Raw genomic sequence first — 26,687 nt, forward strand, 5'->3', positions numbered from 1 at the left:
GTGTGGGCGGCCTCCTCTCCTGGGCCGCGGGCCGGGTGGTCTTTGGTTCTGCTGCACCGTGGTGGGGCCCTGGTGGGCGGTCCGGGGTATCTTGGGACGCTCTGGGCTCTTCTAGGCGAATTGGGGGGTTGGGCTTGGGCCGGACGGGGGGTCTGCCACTCTCTGGTCGCCAGGGGTTCGCTCAACGGTGGAGGGGGGGATACTTCATATGGGCCTTCCTTCAGTCATCCTGCAGTGTCGAAGGGGGTGCCGGGTTGCTGCGGGGTTAGGGGGTTGGGGCCACTCTGGCGTTTGGGGGGCCCTCCGCTAGGGGGGGCAGTGGTTTTCCGGTTGGCGGGGCCCTTTGGCCCTGGACCTGCTTGCCTCGGTGGGGGGGTTGCGGGTGGCACTGGGGGGCTCGCTGCCCATCCCCCCTCTGCGGGCCTCCTTGTATGGGGGTTGGCGCCGCCTTAGTCCCTCGTGGGATTCCCTCTCGGGTCGGACGGGTTGTTGTCTTGGGGATGCGTGGCTGTGGACCTTTATACCATGGGGGCGACAGGGTGGCCTGGTTCCCTCTGCCTTCGCCTTGGGCCCGGGGCGGGGGGCACTGTCATGACCCCCGATGGCATCAATTAACAGCACATCCAATGACAAATCAGTTCACTCCTACACTTGCACATACAAGAATAGGCGCATATGAGGTTGAGTGATCAAAATCATTATTATTACAGTGATCCCCGCTATATCATGGTTCAGCTACCGCTATATTGCGGATTTTTGTCTGCGTAGTTGTCTGCGTATCGCGTACCTTGTTTGTGGTCCGATTGTCTTCGTTTTGTTTTAAGCCCTACGATGGCTCCCAAGCGTCCTGCATCTTCTAAGCCTTCTGGTAGTAGTGAGCCTAAGCGCCAGAGGAAGACCTTGACCATTCAGGAGAAGGTAAAATACCTGGATATGCTTCAAGAAGGAAAGCGTTATTCGGACGTTGCCCACCATTATGGCTTGAATGGATTGACGGTACGATACAGAAGAATGAAAAGAGCCATATATGTTTTTATTTTTACATATTCCATTGCGTTTACAGATGTTATATTATATATATATATTATGTTACTCATATCCTTAGCCCGACATCAGCATACCATATCTGTTGTTTTAATATGTTTACATGTGTTTAAAGCGTGGGAGGAGGGGGGTATTTTAAGGCTTAAATTCTAAAAAAAATCGTAGATTTTCACTTATCGCTGATGGGTCTGGAACACATCTCCCGCGATAGACGGGGGATCACTGTATTACTTTTTAAAGTAACTTATAGATATAGGAATTGAAATATTCAATTTGTATGTGTATGATCACATGTATGTATGCTACATATATATAATACCTATTTGTAACATTATTATTATTATTGTTGTTGTTGTTGATATTATTGTTCTTATAACTTTTTATTGTTGTCACCATCAGCCTGCTGTTACTGTTTTCTTGTTTGATGTCCTTGTAATGAATGTTATGTGTGTCATGTTTTTTTTTCTTTCCCCATGTCTGTTATTGTTATGATTATTGTTTCTGTGTCCTCCTCCCTCCATTATTTTTTTTTTTGTATAATCACGGTAGTAGGGCGGGTGAGTTCGGAGTGGCCACAGTGGAATTCAATATCTTTAAACTTTAATTTTAAGTTAAAATAAAGTTGTTCTCCGAAGACGGGGGGCGTTGGTGGGCAGAAAAACAAAAACTTGATAAGCCAATAAGGAGACTCATTTGTCATTGGCTCATCCTGCCTGTGATTTGGTGCATCTTATTTGGGGCCACGCCCCTTCCCAGGTATGGTTAAAATTTTTCCCTGAGACTCCAAGTTTTGCTGTGCCCTCTGATCTGGTAATGTCCATCGTCTGACGTTTGTCTTGCCTTTGACACCGGGTTTTGCTTTGCCCAATGCCCCTTGCCTGACCACCGACTTCAGCTCCCATGAACTACCATGAACTCTCCAACATCCTTGTAAGGCTATGGAGCTGGTCTTAGTGGCTTGTAGCCAGGATGGAATCAATCATTACTCCTCCTTGATTCAAGGTTTGTCCAACAGATGCATCTTTCTCTCCAATACTCTGGCATAGACTTTTCTATGGAGACTAAAGAATATGATTTTCTCTGAAGGTGAAACACATGCTCTGACTCCCTTTCTTAAAGATTGGGACCCCCAACCCAGTCTGTTACTCCAAAGACCCTTTCTCTGACGTTCACATAATGTTGAAGAGATGTGTGTGTCAAGACAGCCCAACAACATCCAACGCCTTCAAGAACTCAGGAAGAGTATTATCCACTCCTGGAGCCTTACTGCTGAAGAGTGGCTTTTGACTACTTGATTACCTCTGAGTTTTCCAATACCACTTTCTCGAAGCGTAAATGGCAGACTTGTGTAGTTTGTGAATTCCGTATTTGTGGTTTGTTTTGGAGGATGTTTCATGTATGAACATAGGATGTCCTTTGGTATTCCATACATGACACGATGTCCTTTGCCCCTTTAAGAAATGCGTGCCAACTGTCATGTGGGGGGACAACCCTTAATTTCAAGGGATGTAGTGCGTGCACCTGTGTATGGAAGAAAGGTGAAATTTAACATGAAGATCTGTATTTGGATTTGGGAGATTGACAGGCGGATCTGTGCGGCGTCAGCAGTGATGTGGGCTCTGCATCGGTCTGTCATGGAGAAGAAGAAGCTGAGTCAAAAGGCAAAGCTCTCGATTTACCAGTCAATCTACATTCACTGTGGGTAGTGACTGAAAGAACGAGGTCACGAGTACAAGCGGCCGAAATGGGTTTCCTCTGCAAGGTGGCTGGGTTCTCCCTTAGAGATAGGGTGAGGAGCTCAGTCATTCGGGAGGGACTCAGAGTATAGGCTCTGGGATCGAGAGGAGCCAGATGCATCGAGAGGAGCCAGATGAGGTGGCTCGGGCATCTGGTCAGGATGCCTCCTGGACGCCTCCCTGATGAGGTGTTCCGGGCATGTCCCACTGGGAGGAGGCCCCAGGGAAGACCCAGGACACGCTGGAGGGACTATGTCTCTCGGCTGGCCTGGGAACGCCTTGGGATTCCCCCAGAGAAGCTGGACGAAGTGCCTGGGGAGAGGGAAGTCTGGGTTTCTCTGCTTAGACTGCTGCCCCACGTCCAGACTCAGAAAAGCGGTAGGAGATGGATGGATGTATGTGTTTTGTATATGTTTTTAGTTGTCGTGGTGCAATGGTAGGGTTTGATTAACCAGAAGATTGTAGAGGCACCTGTGGAAGACTCTTCACGTGTTATTTCCAGAAGACCAAGGGCAGCTACACCAAGGAAGGCATCTTAGAGGGATTCAGGAGGTCCTCAAAGCACTCCTTCCACTGTGTGACTATATCCCCATTTGAGGTCAGCAGGGCTGCTTCTCCTTCTTGAGTTGCCTGACGGTTTTGCAGAAGCTGATCCAACACCATTTTCCATGGCCTCACTGAACTCCTGCCAAACCTGAGTGTTCTTCGGCAATTGTCATAACCACATGCTGCTTAGCCGGCTGGTACCTGTCAGCTTCTTCAGGAGTCCTAACCAAGCACAGAAGGTCTGAATGCTCCCCTTACTGCTGCTGCCCACCACCGTTTTCAGTCATTGTTAAGTTAAAATATATGAATGAATGCGTCAATTAACTGTTCAGCTTTACATTTGTCATGTCTACTTGTATATGCAGAGATAAAGGAAAAGGTTCACAGTTTGTCAATTTTGGCTTCTTCCATCCAATGGCCACTTACAGCCACTGCCTGCTGCAAGTGTTCCAGGAGCCAGTCTACTTTATAAATGACAAACTCCTAGCTCACAGCATTACTTTCTACCTGCTGAAGCATTTTGTGCCTAAATATTTCTGTAGTAGACATTATGAAGTGAGGCAGCTGGACACAGCTTGCTGTAGTGTTTGTGGCCGTAGCCTGTCATATAGTGGCTGTCACCTCATCGATTAGATCTTAAGCAGTTATCCCAGCCTATTTTGCATGACCACGCCCCCCACTTGCTAGAGAGCTGTGATTGGACAGTAATTACATTTCATGGAGGCATGATTTCTGTGCCCTGCGATGGGCTGGCCCCCATTCTGGGTTGTTCCTTGCCTCGTGCCCATTGCTTCCGGGATAGGCTCCGGACCCCCCGCGACCCAGTAGGATAAGTGGTTTGGAAAATGGATGGATGGATGGATGGATGGAGGCATGATTTCAGCATGTACTTTTTGAAAATGAAAACGAGCCGATGCAGCAGAGCAAAGATGGCCATTGCATTTCGGTGACACAATTAATGGCGTGTAAGGTAAACCCTTCTAATTGTTTTTCTGGGTGATAGTTAAATAAGATGCAAAGAAACCTAATGATATTGCTTTTCACTGTGGCACGTTCTCTTCATGACACTCACCGAAAAGCAATGCCTCTTGTGTACTGCATTTCCACATGACACAGTTTCTGTCCTCTGCTCACTACACCAGCACGTCGTATCAATTGTTTTTGCAACGCATGCCAAAGTCGTGTTTGCATTTCAAGGTGGCATGAATTTCGCTCAATAGACCACTGCCTGTTTATGCAGGCTAGTTCACTTTTCTAACTCTAGGGGGCAGTGTCACACACTTGTACGATTTGGTCAGCATACAGATGAATCTGAACTTATGAACTTTTGAAGTGGAGTTGCAGGCATTTATTTATAGAATCCCCCACCCACTACACCCTTAATCTACTGCCTATTTCTCACAGAGTTTTTTCATTCCAGCTGCCCAACTTGGTCATAATGTGGCAGATCCCTGCAGTCACAGACAAACATAACATTTAGTGTCATCAGGAGATTTCTAAAGAACTATTTATGATTAAATGTTTGGTTAACTTGTTGAGCAGTAGAAATCCCCCTGAACTATGACCCACTCAATAGGAAGCAAAATTTCACAGTGGCATGTGCTCCCACCTCACCTTGTACATATGCTGTGTGATTCATAAATACATTTTTTTATGGATTTACTTTTTATTTACGTGAGGGTGACTGGGTAGTTATTCTGAGGGTGACTGCATAGTTATTCTGAGGGTGAATGAGTAGTTATTCTGAGGGTGACTGAGTAGTTGTTCTGAGGGTGACTGGGTAGTTATTCTGAAGGTGACTGGGTATTTATTCTGAAGAGTGACTGGGTAGTTATTCTGAGGGTGACTGAGTAGTTGTTCTGAGGGTGACTGGGTAGTTATTCTGAAGGTGACTGGGTATTTGTTCTGAAGAGTGACTGGGTAGTTATTCTGAGGATGACTGGGTAGTTATTCTGAGGGTGACTGGGTAGTTATTCTGAGTGTGACTGGGTAGTTATTCTGAGGGTGACTGAGTAGTTATTCTGAGGGTGACTGGGTAGTTATTCTGAGGGTGACTGGGTATTTGTTCTGATGGTGACTGAGTAGTTATTCTGAGGGTGACTGGGTATTTGTTCTGAAGGGTGACTGGGTAGTTATTCTGAGGGTGACTGGGTATTTGTTCTGATGGTGACTGAGTAGTTATTCTGAGGGTGACTGGGTATTTGTTCTGAAGGGTGACTGGGTAGTTATTCTGAGGGTGACTGGGTATTTGTTCTGAAGGGTGACTGGGTAGTTATTCTGAGTGGTACTGGGTATTTGTCCTGAGGGTGACTGGGTAGTTATTCTGAGTGGTACTGGGTATTTGTCCTGAGGGTGACTGGGTAGTTATTCTGAGCGTGACTGGGTATTTGTTCTGAGGGTGCCTGGGTAGTTATTCTGAGGGTGACTGAGTAGTTATTTTTTAGTAGTTGTTCTTTTCTCCAAAGAATGTGCAGTTGCTGTTGGCTAGTAAACACAATTAAGTCCTTAAGTGTCTACCTGCACTTCATCGAATGACACCTGCCTTCCATTTTGTCCTGCCACTGGCACTATTCACCGACTCAGTGACTGTCCAGGAAAGCTCTGTGTAGGACCCTCTGGAGATGCCACAGTCGTGCCAATTCAAGAACATTAGCCCATATACATAAACACACAATTGCAAATGTGGTTTGGTCAGCGCCAAGATTCCTTCACATGTGTCAGCGGTGCAGCACTGTGAGAACATCAGCACTCAGTCTGGATGGGTGGGAAAAGGGGAGAGAGGGTTTCCTGGGAAATTAAGGAAGAAGAAAAAATGTGGGGCGACCATCCTCCGCACAGGAAATCCTCCCACAACTAAAAAGTAGCGAACTGGCCCAGAGTTTTCCTCCCTTTCCACTTTTAAATGTTTTTATTTCGTACGGAATGACAGAGGAATGAAACGATGAAAAATGAGGAGGGCATTGACGACAAGCAGACTTTGGGCAGGAAATCACTGCTGGACTCCAGAACACAGCGGAGTTTCTCCTCTTCTCTATCCCTGCTTTTGCCTTTTCGCAAAATAGTCACTAATTTTCACTAAATGGTTGTTTTGCAGGAATCTCCTAAATTTTTATTTATTTTTTATTGCCCACCACCACCCCCCCTCTTCAGAGGACAACTTTTTTTTTTACATAAAATTAAAGGTACAGTGTAAAGAGTGTAAATGTATATTTAAATCCCTATATCTATAACATACGCTAAAAAGTAATAATAATAATGATATTGATCGCTCAACCTCTTATACTTCCATTCTTGTATGTGCAGGTGTAGGTGAGAGTTGATTTGTCATTGGATGTGCTGGCATTTGATGCCGTCGGGGGGCGTGACAGTGCCCCCCTCACTCCTGGGCGAAGGTGAAGGCAGGAGGAACCAGGAAACCAAGGCCACCCCACCACCCCCACGGCATAAGGGCCCACGGTCCCGTGTCCCAGGGACAACCACCCGCCCAACCCGAGAGGGAGCCGGCGAGGGACTAAGGGGGCGCCAACCCCCATACAAGGAGGCCAGTAGAGGCGGGACAGGCGGCGAGCCCCCCAGTCCCACCCACAGCCCCCCCGCCGAGGCAAGCTGGTAAAGGGCCACAAGGCCCCATCAACCTAGACCAAAGTTTTATTCCAACCAACCTGGGGGTCCCAGAAATCTCCTAAATAAGTAGTATTATAGACTGTTCCAGATCTAGATTGACTATCGGGAAGTGTGATAATTTTCCAGGTGGGCCAGTCCTGTCGGTCGCTGCCCTGTAAGATACTGACTGGCAAAATATACCAAGGGGAACGAAAATATACCATCTCTCCCCCACCACCACCTCTGGTTGGTGGTTAAATATGAAATAGGGGCCCCCGGACAGCAAATTCCCGGGCTGGTTTTTGTTGTCAGTCTGCACCACACCCCTCGGAAGAGAACATCCTACCTTTGATAAGTTGGTCATTTCTCTTAAATAGAAATAAAAACCAGATGCTGCAGTTCCTGTTTCCATATTCCCAAATCTGCCTAAAGAATAAAGTGTCCTTATTCATCTCACCACGGCAAATTCCATAAAGTCACGATATCGACAAGTGTGGAAACGTGGAAATCTTCTGCATAAGAATTCGAGAGCCTGGACTATACATTTCACAAATAGCAAGGGATGCCAAAGCCTTACAGGGGACACAGTCTATCTCAGGGGCACTGAAACGGTGCACTCTGGTAATCCACACCGTGTGATCAACCCCCCCCCGGGCGGCAAAATCTACTGTCTGGAACCCAACCCCCCCTCCCCCCAATGGGCCTTGGCTTTCTGTGGTTGATGATGATGATGATAATCCATATGACACAGGGAAAATGCGGAAACTACGCACATGCGCGCGCGCACACACACACACGTGCGCGCACACACACACAGACACACACACAAACACAGTCCACAATTTCATATTTTTCTAGGGACTCTCCATTCATTTCCATGAGCATAACCCTAATCCCAACATGACGACCTTAACCCCCACCCAGCCTTTTTAGTTTGACTGCAGTTACAGATTTTCATGGGTACTATGGGTGGTCCCCTAAATGTCAAAATAGCAGGTTTTTCTCAGATTGTGGGGACATTTGGTCCCCTCAGTGTTATACATACATACCCCCCCCCCAGACACACAGCAGAGGCAGGATTTGAACCAACAACCTTAAAGGGCCAGAACGACAACAGTATAACATATTAGACGGAACAAAAATACATTCAAAAAGTGTACGGACGCCTGTGTGTGGTAGCAGGTGAAGCGCATGTATCTCTGCTCAGGATGCTTCCTATACTGTAAGTCAGATCATAGACGTAATCTGAACTATTTCGGTCTCTGAGCATGACGGATAGCTGCCAGCATTCAGCCATGAGAAAGAGGGTTCAGGTCTGCTGACGTCTCATCTGGCTTCCGGATACGCACCCCCTCTGCATCTGATAGGTCAGCATCAGCTTGAGATCCCGTTCCTCCAATCGAGTCGAAGCATGCCATCATGTGACTCACGGTGCCTTGTGATTGGTTTGGCATATTCACTGGAAGAACTTCCTGCCTTCCAGTTAACTGATGGGGGGGGGGGGGGGGGGGGCGGAATTGCAGACCAGCAATATCAATTCTGACACAAGATTGGAATCAACTAGAGGTCATGGAAGAAAACTGGTCTGGTGTAAAAGACCAAGAATGCATTATGTAAACATGCTGTAACACTACAGGGCTGATTGAAGGACAAAAATATTGAGGTTTATTGTTATTTTATGGCATTTAGAAGTGTACACTGTCAAGAACTGTGAGAACGAAAAGTTCAGCTTCATACTGTAACCACTGCAAACCGTGTTCTAACCGAGATCTTGTCTGTCATACATATTCTACTAATTTTAATGCTTAATCTAATTGACCTAAAGTCCACAGGAAACAATGCTTTGTAATGTATAAATTCAAATGCGAAGCCATACTTCACTGAATAGAATAACCTAGAGCGAATCAAACCAGAGCCTGGCTTGAAGACTCTGTGATTAACAGAGTAGCATCAATTACTATCCCAGTCCCTACATTTGCTGTTGGCTTAACTGGGTTCTTTAAAAAATGACAAGTGATAAGTACACTGCAGGTCATGGAACAGCTGTGCCTTGTAAGGTCATTAGCACAGTTATCTTTGTTTTTACTGCCTGAATAACCCCTTGGCTGAAAGCCCCTTTTCTTTAGCAAGCTCACAAACAACATTATTTCAGAAATAACTATCCCCACAGGGATTTAATCAGAGGTGGAAAGTTTGGGTCCAGAAAGTACGAATCTGGACCAAAGTTTTGCTCCAACCATCCAGTTGAGTACTCCGTGACTGCGATTCTTTCTACTCAGTCGAAGCTTTCTGAAGCTGAACTTTCCACCTCTGATTTCAATATAACGCACTAAAGAAATTGTGTTAGAAGATAACATGGATTCCGCTCCACAAGGGAGAGCACATGGTGGGGCTCAAATCTTTACGTCTCCTAGCTAGGACAGATATGCAGGCCACACAACCAACAGGCCAAGGTCTCTGCATGACAAGTAAAGCATTAAGAGTGTTTATTATTTGAAAAATGATGTATCTTTTATTTCTAAAAAATGGCATTCAGACATGAATGGATTATACATTATAAGAATGGTTCCAGGAAACTGCACTGCAAGCATGAACACAAATGCAGAAGATATTTAACTACTTCTTGGAAGCTGCAAGAAACGAACAGCTACCAGCAATTACCCACATGCTGATGCAACACAAACCAGTTTCACAAAGGGAGTGTTATGCAACACAAATACACTATATTGCCAAAAGTACTGGGACAGCTGCCTTTACACGCACATGAACTTTAATGACATCCCATTCTTAATACATAGACTTTAATATGGAGTTGATCCACCCTTTACAGCTATAACAGCTTCGGCTCTTCTGGGAAGGCTGTCCACAAGGTTCAGGAGTGTGTTTATGGGAATTTTTGACCATTCTTCCAGGAAAGCATTTGTGAGGTCAGGCACTGATGTTGGATGAGAAGGCCTGGCTCGCAGTCTCCACTCTAATCCATCCCAAAGGTGTTCTATCTGGTAGAGGTGAGAGCTCTGTGCAGGCCAGTCAAGTTCCTCCACACCAGACTCGCTCATCCATGTCCTTATGGACCTTGCTTTGTGCACTGGTGCTCATTGGAACAGGAAGGGGCCGTCCACAAACTGTTCCCACAAAGTTAGGAGCATAAAAATGTCCAAAATGGCTTTGAATGCTGCACCATTAAGAGTTCCTTTCACTGGAACTAAGGGGTAAAGCCCAACCCATGAAAAACAACCCCGCACCACAATCCCCCCTCCACCAAACTTTACACTTGGCACAATGCAGTTCTCCTGGAAGTACCGTTCTCCTGGCAACCGCCAAACCCAGACTCATCCATCAGATTGCCAGACAGAGAAGTGTAATTCGCCACTCCAGAGAACATGTCTCCACTGCTGTAGAATCCAGTGGCGGCGTGCTTTACACCACGGCATCCAACGCTTTGCATTGTACTTGGAAATGTAAGGTTTGGATGCAGCTGCTCGGCCATGGAAATCCATTCCATGAAGTTCTCCACGCACTGTTCTTCAGCTAATCTGAAGGCCACATTAAGTTTGGAGGTCTGTAGCTATTGACTCTGCAGACAGTTGACAACTGTGCACACTGTGCGCCTCAGCATGCGTTGTCCCCGCTCTGTGATTTTACATGACCTACCACTTCATGGCTGACTTGCTGTTGCTCCCAATTGCTTCCATTTTGTTATAATACCACTAACAGTTGACTGTGGAATATTTAGTAGCAAGGAAATTTTACAAATGGACTTATTGCACAGGTGGCATCCTATCACGGTACCACACCTGAATTCACTGAGCTCCCGAGAGCGCCCCTTTCTTTCGCAAATGTTTGTAGAAGCAGTCTGCATGCCATAGGTGCTTGATTTTATACACCTGTGGCTATGGAAGCGATTGGAACAGCTGAATTCAATGATTTGCCAGGGTGTCAAAATACTTTTGGCAATATAGTGCATGTACATTCCTACTGGATCAAAGACGGTGAATGTTATATAAAAAAGTTCAGTTTCCCTATAATCAAGACTGCAAGCTTTGGCTGACTTCTTCATTGCAGCCGGTCAGCTTCTTCAGACTACAAATTTTTCTCAAAAAAAAACCATCAAGCTGCACTGGAAGCTCTAACAGGAAGGAAAATAAAGAAGAAACGTTTATGAGAGGATCTAAATGAAACAGGTGAGCAGCCAAGGACTGAAAACTGTGACGTTTCTGTCACTTATCAATGTCTGTACTTCTGGAGGGAGACTGAAGTCGGGACTAAGAGAGAGTAATTCTCCTGGCAGCAGATCTGAAGGCTGATCTTGAGGAGGAAGTTAAGCCCAGGGACAGTGCACCGGGACACAGAAAGATGACATTATAAGCAATACACAGATGATTTATTGGAATTACGTTATCATCATAAATTCTTTTGTATCTTTGTTCCAGGGAAACATTAATCCTGATTCTGATAAACATGTTTGTCGATGATGAATATATCCGTTGCTACCATTTTTATTCTCAAATATAGCTACACTTATAATTAACTATACCTCAGTACATGCATATTGCTTGTAAATGACCATCAACGAGATTTTGTTGAACAACAGATGTATGGGTATAATTAAATACTTTGGGGCTGGAATAAGCTTTTAATATACCTTTCAATAAATATCCTTTTAGTAATGATCTTTGGGTACCTCGACAGATAAATAATGCATAATCAAAGGTTACTGATTGCTAACAGGAACCATAGCTGGTGGGATTTCCTCCTTTTGATGGATGAGAAGTTAGATTAAAACAAGTGGAATAGGAATCTTTCTTCCTGAGGGACTCCTTGGTGTGTTGCTCCGCCAGATGTGCCCTAAGCCACCCGCTGATGGGGCACTTGGAAGTTTGTCCCGTGTTGGTGTGTCTCTCGGGGGTGTCTGCTGTACCTCACAGAACAGAAGCAGACTTGACCTTGGAGGAGAGAGCCTGCCTGAACCTCCTCTTAAGTTCCTGCATGTTGGGCGACCTGGGCCTGCCCTGGTGAAGACCTGCCCGCCGCTTCTCCCCATTGGCGCCTCGCAAAGTCCGGCTTATCTCCTGGCACAGGTGCAGGAAGGCTTCACGCACCCCTTCATGGTTCTCCCTGGCTGAGGCCTCGAAGTACGCGCCCCCCAGCTCCGCCGCCAGCGTCTCGCCATCCTCCACCGCCACCTGCCTGGCACGCAGCAGGTCGCTCTTGTTACCCACGAGGACGATGGGAATGTTGCCGTTGGGGTGAATGCGACGCACGAGCTGGTAGAGAGGATGGATGGTGCGGTAGCTGCTGTCGTCTGTGATGGAGAACACCAGCATGTAGCCGTCCGCCCAGCAGACGGAGTGACTGATCTGCTCCTGACAGATAAGGCCTTCCCCGTCGACCTGCTGTGGGCGGAGCACATGTCACAATCCTTTAACCTCACTAGCTGGGTAGTACAGCAGCACTCTATGTCATCAGTTCACTGACAGAACTTCTGGAGAAATTTTAAGGATGTGTCAACATCGATGAGTAACAACCCAGGATGAGGGGCCAGCCCATCGCAGGGTACACTCACACACCATTCCCTCGCACGGACACCAGTGGGCTCAAATAATTCCTGGCCCCATACCAAATAAATACCAGGGTTGCCAAGGCTGATGCGTCTGGCATGAAACTCATGCTTTCAGACTCTCACGCAAGAAATCTTACGGCAAAACTATATTATTCCATTATAAACCTAAAATTACCTACATAGAAGTGTTGGGGTAGTTTGCAAACCCTACACACTATTGCCAAGGTAATAAAACTGCTACATACATGTAAATGCGTTGGCAGACATGTTTCTTATGGAAAATCTCACTCCAGTCAGATGACCAAAGCTGGCAACCGCAATATTGTGATTGATTCATTATTGTTAATTCAATTGTTAATTCAATATTGTTAATTGATTCATAGTGTCTGATTCGCTTCACCACTAGGGGCCGCCAGATCCGGGTCTAATTTATGATCTAAGCACACAGATGTAACTAAACAACTTCAAAATCCCGGGTTTGCCCTTTAAACTTTTTCTTAGACATTTTTTTATGTGTTTGGCGCTTGCATGTGCTCCCTGTGCTTCATGGTCCAAAGACTCTTGTCAGCTGATTTGCCTATACCAGTGCGCAGGTACATGCCCTGTACGGAAATGCATCTTTACCTTCATCTTTAAGTTTGGAAACAGGGTGAACATTGCAATGTAGATAAATATTTCAAAACAATATTCATTAAAAATGAATGTGAGCAATATTTGTTTTCGGGGAAAAAATTTATAGAAATGAATGCAAGACCTGGAATAGTTTTGATAATACCGAAGTAGATGTAGTGATAAGGGGCGCTGCTATAGATTTTGGGCCCCGTGTTGGGATATCATAACGGGCCCCAACTCAGACCAATCCAATTATGTTTTAACATGGGGTCTTGTCATTCAGGGGCTCTTGGAATCATCCTAATATTCCCCCCTTTAATGGCAGAACTGGTATTTATTATCAGTGGAGCGGTGGTTCTGAGGCTAGGGGTCTGTGCTGAAACATGGAGGGTTGCTTGTTCAAATCCTGAGAATACCAGGAGATCCAACCCCCACTGAGCGCTTGGCCTGCAACTGCTTCACCCTGAATATGACATTAAATTTACATCCAGCCAAACACACCCTCCAACTTTCAGGAAGAAAATCAGGGGTTGGTGGCAGCATTGGCTCTCCAGTTACTGGAAAATATTCGCACTGTTCCATTCCACTGGAATGAGTGTGGAGCTGAGGTGTCACCTGCCGCACAGCTGCACATGGGCTCACCCCCCCCAAGTGGAACCCCCACAGCCTGAGCTGCACAGGCAAGTAAAAGTAAGCCCCCTTGAATGGGCGAGATGGAAGTGCGGCCGCCTGGTCAATTAAGCAGAAATGCAGCCGCCTGGTCAACTAAAGAGAAAGACGGCCGTAGTGGTTTTAAGCGGGCTTAAGCCCCCCCGAGGTGGTTCATCATGTGGTGACTGTAGCCACACGCTGTAATCAGCCTGCACTCCTCACCACTAGTTATTAGCAAGAGAAGTTGATGACTTTTGTGAAACTAGGCTAAAACTGTCACAATTCAGGTGTCTGAGCTGTGAAACAAATAACAATATATACTTATTTGCAAAAAGAATGTTGTCCAAAATACACTGCATAGTAAGGGTGACTGTCAGGATGGGCACCCATCTGACCCCGCCCCATCGTGCTCCTTCGCTGTTCTGACTAGCAGGCAGCCGGTCATTCTGTTACGGCACGGCATGACAGAGGTGGGAAATAAGGGTGACGATCCACTTACGGCTCCAAGAAAAAGGGGCTTAGTAAAGAAACCAAAAGAAACACACACACTGGGAAAGTCACTAAATAACCGGCCATGAGAGGTCAAAAACAAACTGGGAGAAATAAGAACACACTAATGAAACCAGTAAGGAACCAGGCTAGACAGGGAGCAGGACTAGAAAACCAGGGAGCAGGACTAGAAAACCAGGGAGCAGGACTAGAAAACCAGGGAGCAGGACTAGAAAACCAGGGAGCAGGACTAGAAAACCAGGGAGCAGGACTAGAAAACCAGGGAGCAGGACTAGAAAACCAGGGAGCAGGACTAGAAAACCAGGGAGCAGGACTAGAAAACCAGGGAGCAGGACTAGAAAACCAGGGAGCAGGACTAGAAAACCAGGGAGCAGGACTAGAAAACCAGGGAGCAGGACTAGAAAACCAGGGAGCAGGACTAGAAAACCAGGGAGCAGGACTAGAAAACCAGGGAGCAGGACTAGAAAACCAGGGAGCAGGACTTCTCACAAAGACTCACGAAAGAGTAAAACAAAGGCAAGCACTTAAATACAAAGGAACACCAGGGCAAACAAGGAACAGGTGCAACTAACAATCAATTAACCAATCGGGAGAGGAACAGGAACAATGAGAAACAGGTGGAAGCGGTAACACTAAATGAGCACGAGCAACTATAACAATTAGCAAGTCAGGGAAGCACTGGAGACAAGGGAACATAACAGAACTGACTATAGTAGTAAAAGAGGGGAAAAAAATCTAAATCAGACACAGGCAGGGCCAACCAAAACTGGGAAGCAAAGAAGCATTAACAAACTTTATAGAAATCTGAAACACAATGAACAAACGAAACAGTTCAGGCTGTTTTTTGGCCAGTCTCAAACCCACAACTGGAGACATGATAAGTGCAAGCTGCACACTCAGCCCAGTGAGCTATGCAGTGAACATGAACACACTTGGGCACTGGACAGAACATGGAAGGCTCACAAAGGAGCAAGATCAGATGGGAGCCGACCCTGATAGGCAACCCAATAAAAACAAACGTTATTAACGAGTTATGGAAAAAAATAAACATAACACATTTGCATCATGTGTCTGTACTATTAGCCAGTGACATCAATGTATATAAACAAGTGACTTGCAAAAGCAACCAATCAGAATCTACACTACTGGACATGTGCCATTTATGGAAGAAAGATATTTTCTAGTGAATAAGCTGATTTTATAGTTAGACTTAATAACTTGTAGCAGCTGGATGGTAAGAGCTCCCAGGAGAGGGTATATGTGTGTGCCTCTGTAAAGGGTTTACCTGCAGAGATACACAAGGGGTGTCTTGAACTTGTAGAGACATTTGTTCTCCATCTATATTCACAGTCCTTGAATACAGAGCCCCTAAAATAATAATAAAAGTACATTAAATCCAACAAAGGTCACCTGAATCTCTGAGTTCACATTACGCTGGCTTGGATGATGTTCCTCTCACACTTTGAAGTGGATATTTACAGGTATAGGAGGGGGGGCAATACAACTCCCTTAAATAGGTGGAGACCTCAACCAGCCCCCTCTCCAATGCTCAACCAGAAGTTATGCAGGGACGGATTATGGCTTGTGTGGGCCCCTGGGCAAATCGTTCGCGAGGGCCCCCCCCACCACCACCACAATTCAAGGGCCCTTGGCAGCCAAACGCCCACCCTATAGGGTCAGGGGCCCTTGTAGGCAGAGGATCAAAGAATGTAGGTCCTCTAAAATAGACAAACGAAAATACATTGTTGATAAGCATTGCAAATTGTTTTGGGCTAGGGGCCCCACGGGCCCCCTGCACCCCAAGGGCCCCTGGGCAGCGGCCCCGCTGGCCCGGTCCGTAATCAGTCCCTGAAGTTATGCTCTTGTTTATAGGTTATTGAAAGAGCCAACTAACCTGTGTTTGCTTCATAATCCCCAATGAATCTCTTTGTCAGAAATCTTACTATCAGTGCTGGGAACGAAAGGAACGAAATAATCCAATCAATCAATCAATCAAATAAATAAATAGACAAAAACACAAATACACAGTCAGATAAAAAAAATTCTAGTCCTACATTTGCCTCCGTCTTAAATAAATGTGTTTTGTTCAACAGCGTTATGCGATTTACAGCAACCGTTTTATTTTGCCCAATGAAATTGCCGTACTCTCCCCAAAGATCTCTGTAATTTCTATTGAACATGGTCAGGAATCTCGTTAATATCCTTTCTTAAATGTTAAATATCCAAAAATAAATTTTGTTCGCGACAATTAAAAGCGCGGCGACGCGTTTTGGCAGAGTTCTCCGTTGAGACTAACGTCTTCATGTAAAAGTTGTAATGATGCTGTATATAAAGTAGAAAATGCCACTATAAAGCTATGATCGTTTATCTTGCGGTCCTGGATTAAATGAACTGCATTCGGCTGTAATACAGATGTGAGACCAGTTCACTGCAGCATGAACACATCTTTTACCTGTTTTTCCGACATTACTTGCGCCCAAAACAACGATCTTGATGTTTTTATAAGGTTGGGGGTCCAACGCGGGATATTCCGGTATGGGAACTAGCAAAAAGCCACTGGAACCGCTGGTCATTGTTCTTGTACAGTCGGCAGCAATAACCATTTATCCCGGCCTGTACTGTTTAAGTCGGGGGTTTCTCCGCTTCCCGGGGCGCCGAAAAGTCAGCCGGCTGTCAAAGATACTTTATAACTTAAGCAGCCCTCTGCCGTTTGTCCATAAAGCGTTCGTCCTGATGAAAAACATCTAAACTGTGGAAAGAAGCAAAAAGTACTGGAATTATTCTTAGCTTAGACTGAATGGTTAAGGCGTCAACCTTAGCGAGGAGGGACTGCATACGAGAGGAGATCGCTGACAAGGAAGCTGCATGATAACTAATAAGAAATGCTGATACAGCAGACCTCCGCTGCTCACCTCCCAGGGAATGCTGCTTATTTTAAATACCCCATATGCATTTTCCCAAATGAAACGCTATTTATAAACTCTGCGTTATTACTAGGCTTACTTCAACCATTTTCTAAGCAGATGTTTGATATAGATGTTAGATGAATTCACTTAGGACTTGAAATACTGAATTGAAACATCACTGAAATTTTAAATGGTCCATAAAGTACTATTAATAGTTTAAATAAATGTGTAAGAATAACATTATAATATTAACCGTTTAAACGAAATAGTTTTAATATGGATATTCTATATTACACCTTAACAAAACCTCCAATTATTAAATGCGGTATGCTAGTTTGAGGCCGATTCTACACGTTAGGCTACATTCATTAATTTAATTATGCAACAGTAATGTGGCTCACTGATTTACACTTTACGCCCTCGGCTGTCCCCCATCAAGCATTAACTTAATTCTGAGGTTTGCTCAAGCAGGTAACCTACCCATCCCAAAACTGACCTGATCCGAAACTGCAGAAATGGGGCCACCTAGTGTTCGCTGTGCGCAATCTCATAATGTGAAAATGTTTTGGAAAAAAAATGCCATTGCTATAATTTTTCGCGTCGTTTCACAAAACTTTATATACATTTTTCGATTATAGCATATAGATTTTGTCTTCATACAGCATTCAGTTATCTACAACATATCTACAAATATAACACAGGCAACATATAAAAACCTGAAGTTCGGGTTCACAGTCTTAGAAACCATTTTGAAACAATGTAAAATGTTTGATTAAAAAAAACTCCTCATAACAATGAAAAGTAGCACAGAACTGACCGACTAAACCACTAATTTGGCATACACTTTTATTACAGTAACGGTCAGGGGCGTTGCTTTAGAGATTTTGGCTTCAACGAAAGCATATTATATTGCTCCCCCCACCCCCACCCATATCCAGACTAATTCATGCAGTCATGATCTAATTTTTTATTCCGTTCTTTTGAGTGTTTACTATACCAGACCTGTATGAACGCTAACATTCTTGTATGTATTGTATCTGAGATCTGGACCTCATACAGTAAACTGAAATTGATCTCGTGGCGCAACGGTAGCGCGTCTGACTCCAGATCAGAAGGTTGCGTGTTCGAATCACGTCGGGATCATTATTTATAGGGCACTGCTTCTATTTGGTCGGTACCTAACTTTAATCCCATGATTTGAAGCAGCAACACCGTCCTTATAGCCGGAGGTGTAATGATTGAAACGTCTCATCCCTGTACACCAACTATAAAAGCAGTCAATTCTACTTGCATTTATTCTACTTTGGGATTATTTTTCTTGTTTTATTACTGTCTTGCTGTGTTTTCACGCCTATTTTAGCGTATATGGATTATTGCAAAGTAACATATAAATGTTATGCAATTAAGTAATTCATAATAGGTAATATAGATTGCATTTTGGTGTAATTTGGAGATGTTGGGGGGGGGGGGGGGGGGGGGCGTGGTGAGGGCGTCTGCGCCGGACGCGTCTCCCAGCGACACTCCCCGCTTTCGTTTTCGCTGGGAACTTCGTCCCGGAACTCCCGCCGTTGCGGCTGTCACGGTTTAAGCTGGGGGTTCGGTCCAATATGGCGGCGGACGGATGGAAATACTGATGACAGTCCGGAAGATCGCCTCGATTTGTACGATGGTAAGCGCTTCTCACGCCGCTCCGCGCGCAGAGCCCCGGGAACCAGAGACCGCGTTGCCCCTGCCGCTTTGCGGGCCCGCGGCTGGGGCAAAGCGAGGCTCCGAGGGCGACGCTTTCAGGAAGTGAACCCATCCCCTGCGCTCGTCGTTATTGTAGTTTTATTTTTAATTTTTTTACTGTTATTATTTTTATTATTATTGCGGAAACCGTTAAAGTCAGGCGTATTTAGTGTGTTCGTTACGCACCAGCTGCAGGGCCGAGCAGCGGACGGGCCGGCCCGGCCACCTTACCCCAGCGGCTAGCGGTTAGCAAGCGCCTACCGTCTGCCTGCACTGCCGGCTCTCTAACCGCACATGCCGGTTATGAGTTTTTGAAGCAAAGGTTCGCATTTCTACTCCGGTATTCCGGCGGCCCGCTTTCCCCTTCGTGCTGAGGCGGCCTGGTGCACCTTTTATGAAGCCCGTCGCTTGCGTGGTACGATGCCCTCCTGAGCGCCAGCGTTATTTTACCCTCCAGCCTCTGGTAGAACGCAGTGTGCGGGGGTTGCTACTCTCGGGACTGCTACTCTCCGGCTCTCCTGCAGTCTTTTGCGGGGTGTTTAAACTCTCAAGCAGTTTCACACCTTTGCATAGCCCGAACATGCGGTGTGATCCCGATATGGACGGGCACAATGGAGGGGTGCCTTGGGCCGTGTAAGATGCTACGTATCTTTTTTTTAAAGACACTTGAATTCTGCGGTTTGGCTGAGCGTCGGAGCTCTTCAGCTGAAGGATCACATCACAGGCACAGTAATCCTGCATCCTCTCTTCCTGGCAGCGGTCGGCCAATACGTCTGGCTCGAATATTATCTTGGCCCGCAGGCATTGTCACGTGATTTATTGAAAAGCAGCAAGGATTTGGGACATTTCGGAGCAATCCCAACTTCCCCGCATCGACCGAGTGTGCATGCAGGGGTTGCCGATTGCCTGGTGTGGAGAGCAGACTCCACGGCAGCCGGGAGGCTCTCCAGCCATGTCCTGCATGTCAGATTGCGTGTGACTTTGCGTCATCAGCAAAGGACCCGGGGCTGGATGTGGGTTATATATCTACACAGAATGCAACTTGCATGTAACATGATCTCCTCTTACGTCCAAAATGTCATGTCAGAAGCAGTTAAGATTTCTGCTATTCTGTTTGATTCATATTACTGGGACAGTGAAGGTTTAACTTTTTCTTACCCCTGACACAAGCTGTTTCTTTATTTTTTATTATTATTTTTTTTGTCATGTAGGGCGCCAATGCCTCTGCTTTGGAGAAGGAGATTGGACCAGAACAGTTTCCTGTAAATGAACATTACTTTGGATTGGTGAATGTAAGTGTCATGCAAGTCTGCTGTATTTCTATTTGCGCAATCCCCTCTCTAGTCCCACCCCTAAAAGAAATGGGTGCATACATTGAGCAATATTGGTATCAGTTGAGTGGTAAATGGTAAAATCATTTTAAATCATAGCAGTGTTGGTTGTATTTAGGGATGCTCTAGGTGCTGTTTAGAATTCACAAGTCGGCATCGTTGAGTAGTTTGTGTTTACGGGCATTGGGTGCCGTTACAAACAAGTGTGAGGATGCACATCTGTGTTTGCTTACATGCGTGATGGCTTTCCGTCTTTCCCGACTCTGCTGTCACGTCAGGTCCATGCGGAGCTGTCTGCTCTCTCCCTGTTGTTTGGAAGCAGCCACTGGCAAATGAGTAACTCTTCAAAGTAACTCTTATTCCTTTATCAATTACTTTACAAAGATATTCTTGTCGTTTCCCAGTCCAGTTGTTTTACGTCTGTACTGAACTGTTCTCTATTTTACCTTTGTGGGCTTATTTAGTGGGTACTGAACACGAAATATTTCCAGTGTTCCTCAGACATTATATAGGTTAAGCTGCCCCGCAGCAATCCCATGTTTAAAAAGTATGTCACTGGATTATCTTAGTACCTGGTTAAATCATTTAGTGCTTTAGTCACCTTTATCTTAACTGCACGTGGTGCACGTTCTGTGATTTGATTATCTTAATGCATGACCTTGTCCACACACACTTGTAGACCTTTGTGTTGGTGTGCTACAGCCACACATTTATAATACGTTGGTGTGTTTAAGGTATATTAAAACCAGCTTGCACAATAGACTTTATTCCAAGAGCAAAGTCAGACCCGCTGTTGCCAGAATATTTGACCTTGACCTCGAACTTCGGATTTTCCCTCTTTTTGGCTTATTCTTAGCGTGGTCGTGAGGCAGAGAATGAGTGCCCTGTGCAGGGACCCTTGGAATGGCACTGAGATTGTTTGCCAGCTCCGGACCGGAGAACAGGCTGCTCCCCAAAGCCAGGATTTATTTTTAGACGCGCTGTAGTGACCTACAGACAAATTAAAGTGAAACTGCCTTATAAAAATCCCCGTCTCCTAATGCAAGACATTACTGGGTAATAAACTGTTTACACGACTTCCATTATTAACCATCTGGATGCCCCAGCCTTCTGTAATCCATCATATTGTCTCCGAATTAAATTTCCTGCCCTTATAAGCTCGGCTTGTGTGTTTATGCAGTTATATTTTCATCGTTTTTATTCGTCATGATTTGACAATGTTATTGTCGCATTAACGTTCACACTACAAAAGACTGTGGTCAAACGCGTCCCTGTCCACCTCAGCTAGTGGTTTGACTGATCGGGTCACAATGCGTAGTGATGGTCCTGTACACTCGTATTCAACACTTGTGATCCAATTGCCTAGGACACATTTAAAAACCAAGTGTAAATGGCCTGAGTTTTCTGCCGTTGGTTTATTTTATTTTCCGCTCCTTTATTAATTCCCTCATGTTATTCCAGATGAGTTGCTTTTGGTCTCCCCTTAATGACGTTTCTCTCTCTTGTCTGCCCTTGTGCTCCAGTTCGGCAACACCTGCTACTGCAACTCAGTGCTACAGGCGCTGTACTTCTGCCGGCCGTTCAGGGAGAAGGTGCTGGCTTACAAGATGCAGCCGCGGCGAAAGGAGAACCTGCTCACCTGCCTGGCCGACCTGTTCAACAGCATTGCCACGCAGAAGAAGAAGGTGGGCGTCATCCCGCCCAAGAAGTTTATCTCCCGGCTGCGGAAAGAGAACGGTGAGATCAACAGGGTGTGAGTGAAGGAGGATGTGTGTGTCTGCTGTCTGTGTCGGGGGGGGGGGGGGGGGGTTCTGTTTACAATCTATAAGGTACTTTTTTTGGAACACGAAAGGTGCGCGTATGCTAAACCAGTGGTTTTTAACCTTTTCGCACTGATGCACTCTGCAGTTTACACCAATCGATGCCTATTGCACAAATCCGATTGGTTGTGCCAGTGAATTTTACATTAAGCGTCTGGTTTGGCTTCTTGGATTGGTTGAGTGTTCACGAGTTTTGCGCTAAACGTTTGCTGACCCGGGACCCGTTTATATAGGATCATTCTAGGATTGGGGCTGGGAAATCTGATCGTGGATCAGCATAGGAGCTTCCTGGCTTTAAAATGCTTACATTTCCAACTCTGCCTCGTGACCCTTTCAGACTTTGCCACAACCCAAATTTGGGTCGCGACCCATGGGTTGAGAATCAGTGGGTTAAGCATTTAGATTTTGTAACAATGGTAGCAGGTTGTCATTTTTGCATTATTTCAGATGGTCTTTTTGTTAACAGACCTGAAGAGTTCAGAGAAAGATCTGTTCCATTACAACAGGGGTGGCCCGTCTTATCCAGAAAGGGCTGTTGGGTTAGATTAGATGACTAATTTGCCAAGGAGTCCCCACACCTGGGTTTTAACAGCTGTATTAAAGGTTATCCCAGGAACCTGCACACACGCTAGCCCCTTATGGATGATTTCCCACCCCTGCATTACAAACTCCCTCTGTGTGAAATCATGCGTGCAGTTTGTTTTGTACATTACCTCATAGTATTAATCAGTTCTAAAATTAAACTCTGCTTTGCTTTCTTTGGCCTTGGGTTTGGCTACGTTAACATTTCCGTTATCATTTGATGGCTGTTGTAGTCAGAAAAATACCTCGTCGCCCCTGGTAATCCCATCGTCCTTCTCCAGAGCTCTTCGACAATTACATGCAGCAAGATGCGCACGAGTTCCTCAACTACTTGCTCAATACCATCGCCGATCTCCTGCTGGAGGAGAAGAGTCAGGAGAGGCAGCAGAACGGCAAGCTGGTGTCCAACGGCGGAGGGGGCGGCAGCGGGAACGGCCCCGAGGCGGAGGAACAAGAGAGAACTCAGCAGACCTGGGTCCATGAGATCTTCCAGGGCACGCTGACCAATGAGACCCGGTGCCTCAACTGCGAAGCGGTGAGGTGGGAGGAGGTCAGGTGGCGATGCGGGAGCGAGGCGGAGAGGAGATGGAAATCAAACACTCTCGCCATTCTACAATTGACGGATTTCGATTTTGAAAGATATTGGGTGGAATTGGAGAGCTGGGCTTAAAAATAGGAATTAAAAATAGGAAAAATAGTATCTGCTATGGAACTTGTTATGCAACTTTGTCATTTCAGAATTGTGCCCTTGAGAGGTAAATTGGGCTATCGCACAAAAACAAAGTTTTGAGAACATGAGCTCCAAAGTTGAAATAAAATAAAAAAAAATCAGTGTGCCTATATCCTACAATTGATATATATCATAGGCAGCACAGAGGTATGGCTTAGATAATAACAACTTATCCAATTGAAAATATTTAATAAAAAGGGGGCCGGGGTCAAAAATGTGGGATAGCCCACTTTACCTCTCAAGGGCACAACTGCACAGTGGTCCGGTAAAACTAAGTGAATCTTATTGCAGCTTTAAGTCATAAATAAACGAGGAGATCCGTCGCTGTACCGTTAGCAGCGACGCCCTCTGGGTGTTGGGGTCATGTGACTTTTGTGGCCCCGCCTCCCGCAGGTCAGCAGCAAAGATGAGGACTTCCTCGATCTGTCGGTGGATGTGGAGCAGAACACCTCCATCACGCACTGCCTCAGGTGAGCGTGTGCCCCTCTGTCAGCTCTGCGGGTTGCCTCTACGTGGCTGGGTCCCAGAATGCCGCTTTATTTTGCTTATTTTTCTCTGAGGGCAGAGGGTTCAGCAACACAGAGACGCTGTGCAGCGAGTACAAGTACTACTGTGAGCAGTGTCGGAGTAAACAGGAAGCCCAGAAGAGGTGAGTCTGCCTGCCCTGGCTTACAGTTTAAAGTTTTCAAGGCAGAAATGAAATATTAACAGTTTTTATCACTGGCATCAAGTCGCCAGAGAATTTAAAGGTTAAATACCTGAAGGCACCGTTAAGGGTATTTAAAATAAGGAGAAATACATGAGTTTTTTTTGGCCCTTTCTAAATTGGACAGCAGATCTATTTGCATATTGATCATTCATTAATGACTATATTCCCCCTCCCGCGTTTTGACATAAACCCGTTTCAGCATTTCACACGACAGGATGACCAGTGCTGATACTGGGAATTTTCCTCGCCATAGAGGATGTGATACATTGTTATTAAACTTACCGTGTTGGAGGATATTTTATTGTCCTGTGTTCCTTTTCATAATTACAGCTCTAGAAAACAGCACATTTTTCTTTGTTTCACTCATATATTTTTCCGCAAACTGCCGCCTGGCTCTTCTGTGCTTCTCATCGATGAAGAGCTTCTTCCTTGCTTTATGGGACTTCGGTCCTGCTTCTAGGAGCCTCTTAGGAAGTATCCCAGCAGTGCACCTCTCGCCCGTTTCCCATTCCATTTCCAAGGTCACCTGATGTCATTCTCTGTTTCATGAGAAACTGTCGGATAAGTTAACGTTCACCTCTGCCATTGGACAGTTGCCTCTGCCCTCTGCTTGGCTGATTTATAATCGTTCTCAGTGTCTCCGGCTTCACTTTGTTCTTGTGTCCTGCTGTCTTAGTAACTTTGAACCTGGAAAACACCTGCTGCTTAGTGTAGCCTTTTGCCAGCTGAGCCAGGATTAAATCAGGATTTAAAAATGCAGATTTTTTTTTATTTTTATAAATATAAAGTGGTCTTTTAATTTTTTCCAGAGCTGTATGGTTAGTGGGTGGGGGGTCTCTCAGTCTGTGTGACACGGGCAGGCGGTCTGTGTGGCACAGGCAGATGGTCGGTCGCTATATCTACCGTGGACAAGTGGGTGGTCTGTGTGGTGTGGCCAGTAGGTTAGTCTGTGTGGCATGAGCAGACGGTTGGTTGGCCTGTGCACCGTGGACAAGTGGGTGGTCTTTGTGGCGCGGGCAGATGGTCGGCCAGTTGGTCAGTCTGTGTGGCACCGGCGGTCGGTCGGTCTACGTTTTGTGGTCTGTAATGTTCCGCCCTCTGACCTCCAGGATGCGGGTGAAGAAGCTGCCCATGATCCTAGCTCTGCACCTGAAGAGGTTCAAGTACATGGACCAGCTGCACCGCTACACCAAGCTGTCCTACCGCGTCGTCTTCCCGCTGGAGCTGCGGCTCTTCAACACGTCGGGGGACGCCACCAACCCCGACCGCCTCTACGACCTGGTGGCCGTGGTGGTGCACTGCGGCAGGTGGGCTTCCTCCGCCACCTCTCGCACTTAAGCCCCGCCCTCTCCCTGCCCGTGAACCTAATATGGAGGTTGTGTCCTCTTTTTGACAGCGGGCCAAACCGAGGTCACTACATCACCATCGTGAAGAGCCACGGCTTCTGGCTTCTGTTTGATGACGACATCGTGGAGGTACGTCTGGCCATCGTGTCACGGAGATTCTGCTTGGCGTGGTACTAAGCAGACGGGCTTTTAATTCAGGTTGTTATTGACTCGGAGAGGAAATGTTTGGATTAGAAACATCTTCCCCCAGTACAGAGTGATGGAAAAGTCTGTCCCATGTTCTTATGTCTGTTTATAAACGGTCGGGCTGCAACATGCAGCTTGGTCACTTGGAGTCAGGTCTTGTGTCTCTGGGTGATTTACGAGGTTTTGTGTGGATATAGGCAGATGTACAGTAGAACATCCTCTTATAGATTGAGGTGCCCCGAAAGACTGGGCATTAAGTATTCAGACAGGTCTTAAGATGCCGCCTCCTCTTGTGAGAAATGTACCAAACAAGGTAATAATGAATGTGTATCTTGTATTCCCCGCAGAAATGCTGAGTAAAGAATTGTAGCTTATGAACTCTTTAAAATTGATCTTCAAATTAAATGACGAGGGTGTGCACATGGCTTTTGGTATCTGGTGCAGATTAGTTGCAACAAGCTCCAGCTCCTTGAGTTCTCCTTCCCTCCCACACGCACTCATGTTCCGCCGTCCCTCGCTTGTACAGAAAATCGACGCCCAGGCCATCGAGGAGTTCTACGGACTCACTTCAGACATCTCGAAGAACTCCGAGTCCGGTTACATCCTCTTCTATCAGTCCAGAGACTGAAGCATGGTGGCGGCCACCGGGCAGGACACTGCTTCCTTCTGGGGCCAGTGCAGTGCAGTGCAGGGTAAGTGCCAGAGATCAGGTCGTCTCACTGGAGCAGTGCAGGTCCTCTGAGTCAGGGAGATGGTGACCAGAGGGTGAGCCTCTACGCCCTGCACTGGATTTTGTAGTTGGCCTGTTGCGTCACCCTCCGCTGTGAGCTCAGACGGGCTCTACAGTGTGGCTGCTGCTCGAGGGCTGCACTGGGTGTTAAACCGAGGGATACCCATGAGGAACATTTCTCTTTGTGTGTGAACTGCACCAACACTGGGAGGTGTGCACTGGGTTAATTGCCACGACGAGGGTCCACTGCAGACGCAGTGTAGCGCCGGCCAAGGCAGGGGAGCCGGTCATCCCAACTGCGGACACACGCACATGTCGAACATGCCCACGTCTGCAGTGTGCCGGCCACTTCCA

The 26,687-nt window shown here is 46.2% G+C and overlaps 2 protein-coding genes and 1 non-coding gene across 4 annotated transcripts; 2 read left to right on the plus strand and 1 right to left on the minus strand.

The window, feature by feature from the left end:
- Positions 1-10,825: 10,825 nt before the first annotated feature.
- Positions 10,826-19,559, minus strand: LOC125727182 (ras-like protein family member 11A-like). 2 transcript variants are annotated; one of them, XM_049003891.1, is made up of 5 exons: positions 19,289-19,559; positions 16,718-17,014; positions 16,160-16,216; positions 15,551-15,633; positions 10,826-12,325 (listed from the first exon to the last, which is right to left on the minus strand). In XM_049003891.1, the coding sequence occupies exons 2-5, from the start codon at positions 16,866-16,868 to the stop codon at positions 11,852-11,854; spliced, it is 765 nt and encodes a 254-aa protein (XP_048859848.1). In that variant the 5' UTR covers positions 16,869-17,014; positions 19,289-19,559; the 3' UTR covers positions 10,826-11,851. The 2 variants fall into 2 exon arrangements, with proteins under 2 accessions (XP_048859848.1, XP_048859847.1); XM_049003890.1 differs by lacking the exon at positions 19,289-19,559 and having other exon boundaries at positions 16,718-17,113.
- trnaw-cca (transfer RNA tryptophan (anticodon CCA)) lies at positions 18,243-18,314 on the plus strand. Its single transcript has one exon. It is a non-coding gene; the product is annotated as a tRNA-Trp (tRNA).
- On the plus strand, positions 18,684-26,682 carry LOC125727181 (ubiquitin carboxyl-terminal hydrolase 12-like). The gene is made up of 9 exons (XM_049003889.1): positions 18,684-18,840; positions 20,111-20,191; positions 21,754-21,967; positions 22,914-23,167; positions 23,756-23,832; positions 23,928-24,011; positions 25,181-25,378; positions 25,468-25,546; positions 26,130-26,682. Exons 1-9 carry the CDS (start codon positions 18,793-18,795, stop codon positions 26,229-26,231), a joined length of 1,137 nt encoding a protein of 378 aa, XP_048859846.1. The 5' UTR covers positions 18,684-18,792; the 3' UTR covers positions 26,232-26,682.
- Positions 26,683-26,687: the final 5 nt, after the last annotated feature.

The sequence above is a fragment of the Brienomyrus brachyistius genome, unplaced genomic scaffold (genome assembly GCF_023856365.1).
Source record: "Brienomyrus brachyistius isolate T26 unplaced genomic scaffold, BBRACH_0.4 scaffold90, whole genome shotgun sequence".
Classification (NCBI taxonomy): domain Eukaryota; kingdom Metazoa; phylum Chordata; class Actinopteri; order Osteoglossiformes; family Mormyridae; genus Brienomyrus; species Brienomyrus brachyistius.

Coding starts and splice junctions, on each gene's coding strand:
- LOC125727182 (XM_049003891.1), bottom strand. CDS start 16,868: ATGGTTATTGCTGCCGACTGTACAAGAACAATGACCAGCGGTTCCAGT. Junction 16,217..16,717: donor AAGTAATGTCGGAAAAACAG/GTAAAAGATGTG, acceptor TTTCGTTCCCAG/CACTGATAGTAAGATTTCTG. Junction 15,634..16,159: donor GGATTATGAAGCAAACACAG/GTTAGTTGGCTC, acceptor TTATTATTTTAG/GGGCTCTGTATTCAAGGACT.
- LOC125727181 (XM_049003889.1), top strand. CDS start 18,793: ATGGAAATACTGATGACAGTCCGGAAGATCGCCTCGATTTGTACGATG. Junction 23,833..23,927: donor TCCATCACGCACTGCCTCAG/GTGAGCGTGTGC, acceptor CTCTGAGGGCAG/AGGGTTCAGCAACACAGAGA. Junction 24,012..25,180: donor AAACAGGAAGCCCAGAAGAG/GTGAGTCTGCCT, acceptor TCTGACCTCCAG/GATGCGGGTGAAGAAGCTGC.